Source organism: Diuraphis noxia, unplaced genomic scaffold, assembly GCF_037042655.1.
Source record: "Diuraphis noxia isolate RWA-SAM2 unplaced genomic scaffold, SU_Dnox_SAM2 contig0004, whole genome shotgun sequence".
Lineage (NCBI taxonomy): Eukaryota > Metazoa > Arthropoda > Insecta > Hemiptera > Aphididae > Diuraphis > Diuraphis noxia.
Window position 1 is genome coordinate 63,787,310 of NW_028301714.1, and position 11,335 is coordinate 63,798,644.

The 11,335-nt window shown below is 27.3% G+C and overlaps 1 protein-coding gene across 4 annotated transcripts; it reads left to right on the forward strand.

Moving 5' to 3' along the window:
• The first annotated feature begins 43 nt into the window (after positions 1–43).
• Positions 44–11,130, forward strand: LOC107163382 (uncharacterized). 4 transcript variants are annotated; one of them, XM_015510788.2, is made up of 13 exons: positions 44–301; positions 852–934; positions 2,455–2,484; positions 3,349–3,375; positions 4,182–4,225; positions 5,913–5,993; positions 6,064–6,270; positions 6,336–6,522; positions 6,616–6,788; positions 6,849–6,950; positions 7,134–7,373; positions 7,971–10,017; positions 10,827–11,130. In XM_015510788.2, the coding sequence occupies exons 2-13, from the start codon at positions 880–882 to the stop codon at positions 10,904–10,906; spliced, it is 3,273 nt and encodes a 1,090-aa protein (XP_015366274.2). In that variant the 5' UTR covers positions 44–301; positions 852–879; the 3' UTR covers positions 10,907–11,130. The 4 variants fall into 4 exon arrangements, with proteins under 4 accessions (XP_015366274.2, XP_015366282.2, XP_015366291.2 ...); XM_015510796.2 differs by lacking the exon at positions 3,349–3,375; XM_015510805.2 differs by lacking the exon at positions 2,455–2,484.
• Positions 11,131–11,335: the final 205 nt, after the last annotated feature.

Below are 11,335 nucleotides of genomic sequence, written 5' to 3' on the forward strand. Positions count from 1 at the left end.
TGTTTGATAAAAACTTGAATTGCTAGCAAGTACTAACAGAGCGCTGATTATTGTTAAATAATAAATATGTCGGCAATTCGGGCAATTCGGCATGTCACCGACTCACCGTAGTTACTTGACGCCTACTCCGGGTTTTGATGTTTGAAATTCTGAAGTCACTGTGTATCGATCTTACTGAGTAATGACTTAAGTATATCTCAATACTTGTAGTTTTCCCATCTCCATACTGTCGACTACCGGCTTCAACTGGCTCACTGAAGTACTTTATATTTTGGCTGCCTGGATCCAATCCTGAATTATAGTGAGTTAATTGATTATCCATTAAGGACTTATTTTTTGACTAGTTTTTATTTCCAATTATTTTTTTGGACATAAGTTATCTAATTTATAAATTCCATTTGAAAGTTCTTAGCATGGTATATTATAATGTGAAAGTTTAATATTACAAAGTCACTTGGTAAACAAAAAAATTGGTTGATTGAAGTTTTACTGTAATATCAATTTTAATAATCTTCTGGCTATAGTATGAGTTCTAAATTACAGCCATCAAGAGAGCGCTACTAGGTGATACTTAAAATTCTTCCATTCTCACTAATTCCCACTATTAAACATGCAACTAGGTGGTAGAGTAGAAGAAATTTGAGCATGAAACCACGGAGCTCAATCATTTGTATGTATGAAGGAGTAGCGTTCTCTCAGTGATGGTAGTATATACATTTAATGCATTTGAAATGAATCTTATCAGTAAGACTTAGCAATAAATTTTTTCAATATAATAAAATAAAATTTATTTTAAAGAATTAAAATTGAAAAATTTACTAATAAATTGTATTTTTATGACCAAATTATAGAAGAACTATCTTATAATTATTTGGAGCAATGGCACTTCCATCAACTTACAAACAAATAGCTATAAATCAACAGTCTCCTTCTCGTAAGTGTTGAATTTAACTAATATATCTTTATTTTACTCAAATATGTGATAATTTGATGTATTTCTTATTGTTTAGTGCAATTGTAGTTTTATGTTTGATTATTATTATGTAGATGTGTTTGAATTTTTTAAATATGTTGCTAGATTGTAGATCATAAGTACGATTTCAATAAACTAAGGGTGTTTAAGGTATGCATTTTCTCATTTTAGTTTTTTTGTTTTTTGTCAAAAGAAGTTTTTGATACATAAACATGAACATTATTTGAGGGTGCTAATTTTAAAATTTGGAGTACTCATCATATCCCATACGTTCCCCTATTTGCGCCTATGGTAGATAGGTATTTTGTTATAAAGTTATTTTTATAATATTATCATAATTATTCAGAAATTTTTGTATTCACTTAACAATGTATCAATATTTTAGGATACATACAATGTTAACATTTTTATTCTCTATAAGTATTTGTTTGTTAATTGTCTTAAGATAATCTATATTTTGTTTTTCATAATCTGACACTAAAAAAATGTATATTAGCAGATTAGTTGACCATCAACTTCACTATACAACTATCATTCAGTATTTATTTTAAAAAAGTTTAAAGAAGGTACAGCTTTACATTATGAAATTATATTTTGCATTTTCCATTTACATATCTAAAGTTAATCATATTTTATTTTAATAAAGATAATATGGACAGTTTAAAATATTAGAATTGTATGTAGTACAATAAAGTACGTTACATAAAGTAAAGTACCGTAGTTAGTACCGTACGTGTTAGACATTTACTTCAAATTTTATAAAAATGTAATATAAATATTCTATTAAAAGTTAATGCATGTCAAAATAATTTGATTGTCTTTTAAAGAATCACCCTTTATTTATTTAGTTTTAAATATTGATAAAAAAAAAATGTGAGCATTATTATAGTACAAATGAAAATAGTTTTATACAAGGTTAGTCACTCAATGTTTTAAATTACTGAGTTATTGAAACTTTAATTTTGATTTATTTACCCATTTGCTGTCAACCAATATTTTACTTAACTTTGTATTATTTAGTTTTCTGCTAAAGCTGTATCAACAATTTTGGTAGTAGATATAATATAATAGAATTAAATTAACAATTTATATTGCATCATGGTATATGATGATTCACTAATCCCATATTATTGAATTTATAAAAATGCAATGATCAACACTTATTTTTACCAATCTGATGAAGAGTTGTATATCAGATATTGATAGCATGAAATCGAAATATATGGTGTTTGATTTTTAATTTTTGACAAAAACACGGTATTGATAGAAATTAAAATTATTAAATATGTTCCATAAAATAATGATATTCTATTAAAATGTTCATACTTGGACTATATATTAAACAATTTTACTTACATATATATTATTTATAGATTCTATGACTGAGTCTGCAATTCTGCATGTATTATAGTCTTATTCTACTTTTAGTTAGATTTTTTTTTAAATTCTTGGATTTGAGCTTGTAAAATGTGTGCCCACAGGTGCTCCAGTCACATTCAACATTTTGAAAGGTAAATTGTATTTGTTATAAATTATGTTCTAAATCCACATACAATTCAGTTTAAGATGCACTCATTTTTGCACACATGCCAAAAATCACAATATTTATAAAATTATTTTTCACTATTATTTTTGGTATTTAAAGAGTACCCACAATTAAATTACTTCTTTTTTTTTCAAAATATTAGTTTTACCTTTATCTTGATATATGTATACAAGGTTTTTAAATTATACTTAAAATTAATAAGCTATACTTACCTATATTTTTCTTATTTTTTTCATCTTTAGTAAAATGAAATTACTTATTTATTTAATGGCAAAATATACTGACATTTATAAATATCTTGATATTTAAAAATATCGATTGATATATTTCATAAAATTTGGAACTGAAAAAAAATCAACTTAAATTAATTTAATTAAATTAGCTTGATAAAAAAATATTTTTTTTTAGAATATTGGTTTCTTTCTAATATATTTTTTTATTTTTTTCAAAAGCCTTGTATAACTATTTTATTTTATAAATGTATACCGCTAATATATTCAAAAAAAATTGTGGCAGAAGTATGGTGGTGGATATAAATCAATGCACGATAAAAAAAATTAAATTGTTTCAGGACTATTCTGCTTCAATTTTAATTATTTTAATAAACATGTTTAATGGTATAAACTTTTTATTGCATAAAATAATTAAAATCTAAACTATATGTTCTTCTATTCTTTTCTTTTTTTTTTACATTTAATCAAGTATTTTTATTTAATTCTTCTTTGTAATTAATGTGAGCAAAAATAATGTTTTAAAATAAACTATTAGTGAGGATGTTTACCTCAAAAACCGATAATTCAATGTGTGAATAGTTTCCTAATTTTTTCAGCGACTAAAACGGGATCCTATCAAAATGGTTAGTAAGTCTTATTTACTTATTTAATTTATTCTGTTCCTAACATGCATGACTTTTTTTAGATACTTAGTAAAGTAGGTTAACTCCTATATTATTTACTTTTAAATTTATTAGAAAAAAGTGATATTAAAAAAATATACAAATGAATAAACTATAAATATAAATTTACTTTTCAAACAGAATTATTAAGTTATGAATATTAACTATAAATATTTTTTAAGTATCACTTGCTGATTATTGTGCTTTATGTATTAAGAATTAACCTGAATACTAGACTTGAATGAAAAGCATGTTTTATATAACTAAATGCGGTAAGCAAGTAATAGCATGCACAACTATGTTAATTATAATAATATGATTATAATGATTTTATGATTTTATTCATTGTTCAATATTTTTATTTTCATATTAGTAATTTAAAAATTTATTTTTTATCTTAACAATTAAAATTTAACCAAACTATCTATACCTATTAAAATGTAACTTTTGGTGTATATTCATTTAACAATAATGTATTGAATTAAGTTACATTTCATACATTTAATGAAAAATTGTATTATTATAATTTAAAAAAAGTTAAATTTTCCTTTTTATTAGTTTAAAACTAAATTATATATCTAGTGATAGTTTTATTATTGCATCAACTCTAAGATTTTAAGCTAAATTAATTATTTGTTTAAACAAATCTTAAATCTTTTTATTTTGTCAGTGTATTATTTATGAATAACAATGTTAATCAAATTAAAAGATAACAAGTTAGGTTTTAATTAATAAATAGATTGTATAACAAATTACCTATATTACAGAACGTTTAAGACCGGGTGGAAGTTCCAGCCAATTATCTGGATCTGTAAGTATTCGATTGTTTTTAGATAATAAATATAATGTAAACTAAACTCAAAATTAAAAGAAATAAAGGTCTCTCTGTTTTGTTAATAAATCATTGTCTCTGAAAGACTGCTTACAAGGGAGACATATTTTGAAATGCCGCTAGTTTCGCTAAAAAAAATTAATGGTTAATATTTAACTTAGTATTTGATGAACAAACTTTTATTCATTGCATAGATGTTACTTTAATTTGTTTGAAATATAAACCAATCAAAATTAAAATAATGAATTTAGTTAAAACTAATACTGACTGTTTTAAAAATGTTATGATACATAATAGTTATGTACTTAAATAACCTACTACCTTATTTATATTATTTTTGTAGGTTTTTACTTAGTTTTATTTTTATTTTTAAATATATATGAATTTGTTTTTGTAATTTTAAAACTTATCAAATAATTTTATAATTTTATTGTAATCCAAAAACTAATAACTGTATAGATGCTTATAATTTTAACCAAATTTTTTAATTTTATCATTTTCTATACAAAATGAACATTTTTACTTTTTTCTACAGGATGTTTGTGAAATAGATGGTTTAGTACTATATGCATATTCATTGTGATGGTTGAATGAAAATTTTATTCCTTCTTCAAAATAATTTTAGAATATTATCTTAAATGTAAAAATAAACACTTGATGTATCTTTTGTGAAATTCTATCTTGCAATTCATTTTTGCTCGTTTTTCACAAATTGATTTGTTTGAAAACACTACAAATAAAACAGCTGTGATACTTTGTTGTCATTTAACGTTCATGATTAATTTAATTAATACAATATTTTACACAGAACTTTTAAAGATAACGAAATAGGAATACAATTAGTCTTAACAGAATTTAAAATGATAAAATTTATTGCTACAATTTTAAATTATGTATTTTAGGTATAACAGGTTTTACATTACCCGAAAAAGGCAACATTTTAAAATTGTAAGTACATAATATACCTAAGTACAATTATTTAAAATTTTATCTTTTTTAGGCAACATAGGACCTGTTATTCCTAAAACACATAATTCAAATGTATAATACTAAATTTATAAATTTGATCATTTAAAACTGTTAACGCTAATTTTATTATTACTTCATCATCCTTACAGGTTGAAATTGTAAAACTTTAAATAATTATGTATGATATATTAAATGAAATCAAAGTTTTATAACCACTCGTTTAAGTTAGCAACTCAAGTGCAAAAGCAAAGTGACGTTTCAATTAATATGAAATGTATTACTTGTGTTTATTTTTACATTTAAGATAATAATCTAAGAATAATTTGAAGAAAGCAAATAAAAATTTCAATGGACCTCATCCATTTCAGAAACACCTTGCAGAAATTTGAAATTAAAATATATATATATTTTTTTTTTTGATGTATTATGTTAAATATTATTATAATTAAAAGTTTGTGAATTTAACGCAAAATTTCTCACAAATTGTTATAATAGCAATTCAAATTAACGATGAGGTAGATTCATTTTTTATTGACAACTACAGTTCAGATTTTGACAAAATACATCAAAATCTACAATTTGCAAATAATTTTTTAGTAGAAATGTATACAATATTTTAATTGATCTAACTTGTTATTTAAATGCATGATTTCATTAAGTCTACTAAATATATTTATAATGAATTATAAACTCATAGAAAGATCAAAATCAAAGTCCATTCATTTCGAATAGCCATGGAAATCCAGCATTTCATCCACAAAAAATATCAAAAGCTGCAGTAAGCAATTTTTTCATTTCCCAGCATAGTTTTATTTTTTCATTTATATGCATATTTAATAATTTTAAAGGCTGATGCTCGTGGTATTAAACCTCCTAAACCACCAGAAAAACCCCTTATGCCATACATGCGATACAGTCGCAAAGTCTGGGATCAAGTAAAGGCAGGGAATCCTGATTTGAAGTTATGGGAAATTGGTAAAATTATTGGACAAATGTGGAGGGATCTTCCGGATGATAACAAACAAGAATATATTGACGATTATGAATCAGAAAAGGTATTAAATAATTGTTAAGACTCTGTTTTTAGTTTTAATAACTTATTTCTAATAATATATTCAAGTTGACCTATGAAAAAGCTATGAAGTTGTATCATACTTCGCCTGCCTATTTGGCATATTTACAAGCAAAGAATAAAGGTAAATTGAATCAAGTAGAAGATAGAGAACCACATGAAAGATCAACAGGAGGTGGTAAACAAGCTGCTGCTGACCGAAGAATTGAAATACAACCAGCTGAAGATGAAGAAGGTATGTTCACATAATATAAATGTTTTAATTTAATTATTAAGTAATATTATTGAAATCTACTATATATATTATTATTATATTTTAATGTTTTAGATCAAGATGACGGATTCAGTGTTAAGCACGTAGCTTATGCTAGATATATAAGAAATCATAGATTGATTAATGAAATATTTTCTGATAGTGTTGTCCCTGATGTACGTTCAGTGGTCACTACTGCTCGTATGCAAGTCTTAAAGAGACAAGTACAAAGCTTAACTATGCATCAGGTATTGTATAATATCGATTGCTAATAATATTGATTTTTAATTATTGATTTATTTTTTTAGAAAAAATTGGAAGCAGAATTACAACAAATTGAAGAAAAATTTGATACTAAAAAAAGAAAATTTATTGAATGTAGTGACACATTCCAACAAGAATTAAAAAAAGTACTATTGACACATTTTCAATTTTATTTATTATGTATAATTATGGTTTAATACCCTTATTAATTTTTGATATTGACCCTTTAGTAGTGTATTTATAGAAGATAAAAATTGTAAATAGATACATCGCTGTTAAAACAATCTCATTCTAAATGTTAATTGATTGTTTGTTTGTTATTTTTTAAGCACTGTGTTCAAGCAGTATCAGAGGAAGCATTTCAAAAAATGGTAGAACGCCAGGTTGAGATATTACAAAAAGAACGAACTAAAACTTTGTGCCCACCAGGACCCCCTGAAGAATTTTCTAAGCTACATTGTGAACAGCAATTAGAACAAAATGGAGCTGTACAATCAGTTGAGGAAGATACTTCAACATGTGTGGTTCCTTCTAGTACCACTGATGATGGTTCAAGTATGGAAGTTGAGGTAAAATATTGAAATATTATTATATTAATTAACCTAGCCTATTATAGGTACTGAGCGATGTATAAATTGATTTTACAACGTTATATTTCTTTCAAATTTTTTGTCCGTTTACTTTTAACCTTTTTGTGTTTGGGCTAAGTAGAAATGTTTCAACTTTGTGGTTAGTTTTTGGTAGTAAAAAAAAAAAAAAAAAAATAGTATTTTTCTAAATCTTAAGGAATAACAACAGTTTTATGTGACAATGGTTTTCTTATTTTGTTGGTTGTAATTCAAAAACACATAACCTAAAGATAATTTTATATATCAAATATTATTTATTTACTTCAAGAATCCTTATATAGCAAATTGTGAACTATCTATTGAATCATTGTACCTTATTCTTGATAACATTGAATTAATTTATGTTGATTTATCTTTTTTTGCTTAATGTCTTATAATTTGTCAATTACTATATTAACAAAAATTATATTATATAAACATAGAACATCAACAAGTGACTGTCTAAAAAAAAAAAAAGATTATTCCTTTAAGACAGGCTTAGATTATGTATATGAATTATTAGAATTACTAATTATTTTATTTATTTACTTTTTTTAGTCTGCAATAACTTCAGACAGTTCATCAAAATCTGAACAACTTGTATCTGAAACTAAGGAAAATGGAGAAATGACAGTTTCTCCTCCACAACCTTCACATCAACCTCAATTATTAAAAGAACAGCAGCCAACACAAATTCAATCACAGCAACATTTACAATTCCAAGCCCAACAAGCTCCTCAGTTCCAAGCCCAATCACAATTTCAACAGCAATTATCTGTACCTCTGCAGCCTCAGCCTTCACAACAATCTTTACAACCGCCTCAACAACTTTTACAGTCACAACCTTCATTACAACAATTACCACAAGCCCAACCTGCGTTACAGCAGTTGCCACAAGCACAACCTTCATTACAGCAATTGCCACAAGCACAGCCTTCATTACAGCAATTGCCACACGTACAACCTTCATTGCATCAATTGCCACAGACGCAACCTGAAATCCAGCAACTGTTGCAGCCACAGAATTCATTTCAGCAACAAACCCCAGAACAAGTCTCTCCACAACCACAGCCTCAACAACAACACTCTCCTCAACCACAATTGCAATCTCTGAATCATCATCAACAACAACCTTTACAATCAAATGTACTACAGCAGCAGTCATTACAGCCACAAACTCCACAGCAACAGTCTTTACAGCCACAGACTCCACAGCAACAGTCTATACAGCCCCAAACTCAACAGCAACAGTCTATACAGTCCCAAACTCAACAGCAACAGTCTTTACAGCTGCATCCTCCTCAACAACAGCCTTTGCAGCCAAATTCTCCTCAACAACATTTGCAGCCAACCTCTCCTCAACAACAATCTTTACAACCACACACTCCACTGCAACAACCTTTACAGCCACACGCTCTTCAACAACAGCCTTTACAACCAAATCCTCCTCAACAACAGCCTTTACAACCTAATCCTCCTCAACAACAGCCTTTACAACCAAATCCTCCTCAACAACAGCCTTTACAGCCAAACCCCCCTCCTCAACATCAACCTTTGCAGCCACATATTCCACAACAACAGATTTTACAACCAAATCCTCCACAACTACAGCCTTTACAGCCACATTCTCCCCAACAACATTCTATATTGCCACATAATCCCCAGCAAAATGCTTTACAGACTCAACTTCAGCAGCAGCCACAATCTCCACAACAGCAGCCTTCTGTACAACCACCATCAATTCAAACACCTTCACAGCCACAATCTCCACAGCCACAATTACAATCCCCACAGACACAGCAATTACCGTCTCCGCATATACAACAATTGCAGACTCCACTTCCTCAACAATTACAACCCCAACAGACACAAGTTCAAATATCACAGCCGCCTCCACCACTGCCTCAATCGCAACCGACACAATCTCAAATACAATCACCACAATCTCAATTACAGCCCCCTTCAGTCATGGTGCCAACACCACCTTCTGTTCCACCAGCAATGGGATCAGATTCACCTTCAAATGTTGTTTCATCAACTACAGAATCACCGCCAAAATTATCAGACCCTAAAGCTTATTCTGCTCCTTCAACTCAACCATATTCAACATTATCACAGTCTTACACTCAAGTACCTTCATTTCAACTGTCGCAAAATACTCAAGTTAATGTTCCAAATGTATATCCACCTAATCAAACTCCCTCAAATTCTGCTCCTCCGCAACATCCACATTCAGGTATGATGCAGCCTCCTCAAATTCCTTCTCAAGTAGCACCATCATCAACTCCGTCAACTGGATTTCCTCCATATCCACAGCAACAACCTTATTCATCTCAAACAATGCCTCCCAGGCCTTACACATACCCTTCACAACCGTATCCTCAGTATACACCCCATCCATACTACCAAACTCCTTATCAACAATATCCACCACCACCTCCACGTGTAGCATATCCTCAACAAATAAGCACTGCTAATCAAGATACAAATCAACCACCTCTTGAAAGTATCTATAGTGCACCTTCAATTCCTGGACCAACTGAAAAACCAAATGATGAAAATAAACAATTAAATGAGGAAGTGAAATCTACTGAACCAAACACAGGTAATTTAGCAAGATATTGTATTATAAAATTTGAATAACATCATAATTACATTAACATGCATATCAGTTATTTACCATATTTTAAGAAAACTTATGATGTATTGAGATATTAGTGCATTATTTAATAACAACAAATAAACTTTCTATCACTATTTCAGTGTACATAAATGTTGTTATTCTATTATCAAACTGGTTTAAATTGAGTTATATTATTATTATTTGAAATGAAGGTACATATTATTGCTAACATAAATCATACACGGTTCGCGTGTAATATTACTAGATTTTGTATGTATAAATACTCACATTATGTTTTAAGAAATAAAACGGCAAATAAAAACTGCATATTATATTCTTCTTTGGTTATATGTTAATTTTGATAAGTGAAATCTTACTATTTTCTTTTGAAGTTAAAATAATTGTTTCTGTCTTCTTAAAAGAATATTTCGAGTAAAATAAGATATATTCTTGTAGTGAATTTTTTTAAGAAATCTGATGTTTGATAGAATACCTAATTACTTTCAATCCCAATGCTTTGCTAGTGTGAACCTAAATATCACCAATTAATTATGATATTCTTTTAATTCTTACATATTATGTCATTAATTCTTTCCATAAATATATATAAATATTTGCTCAAAGATATGATTATCTGTATTGATTTCCTGCTGAGTACATATTATTTGCACCTTAGTTTTTCTCTCAGAAATTAAAATAAAATATTTTACCACTTTTCCTCTGAAGCAAATTATAATTCAATTAATAATAAAAATCTATTTATTTTTATTATTACATTTGTATGTCAACAGTTCACGAGAAACCGGCTGATCAAGAAGAAACAGTTCCACCTCAACCATCTTCAGCAAAACTTGATGAAGTTTCACAATAATATATTTAAATATACTAAATAATTGTATAAACATTTTTTTATCAATCTACTATTTTTTTCAAGTTTAAAAAAAAAAAATGACTAGGATTTGTGTAATACTATTATTGAAAGTATTTTCATTTTATAATTTTTATTCTAGTTTGTCCACAAAAAATATTTTTTAGAATTAGAGTATATTATGGGTAATGGTTTTAATAAACTAAATTGTTTTCTTTTTCTCTAAACTTATTAACTGTATGAATTTTGCATTCTTATTGGTAACATATTTTTAATATCCTGATTATTTTGTAATTTCAAATAATTTATTTAAAATTAATGTGTGTGTGTATATATATATATATATATGACAATATTAATTATACATACTATTGTTTCTAATTAAAACAAAAGTACAATTTTGTTCTCATTTATCAACAATATGTGTAAAAT

Excerpts from the sequence above, each read along its gene's own strand:
- LOC107163382 (XM_015510788.2), top strand. The coding sequence starts at position 880 with ATGGCACTTCCATCAACTTACAAACAAATAGCTATAAATCAACAGTCT. Across the intron at positions 2,485-3,348 it reads CACATTCAACATTTTGAAAG|CGACTAAAACGGGATCCTAT; the intron begins GTAAATTGTATT and ends TAATTTTTTCAG. Across the intron at positions 6,951-7,133 it reads TCCAACAAGAATTAAAAAAA|CACTGTGTTCAAGCAGTATC; the intron begins GTACTATTGACA and ends TTATTTTTTAAG.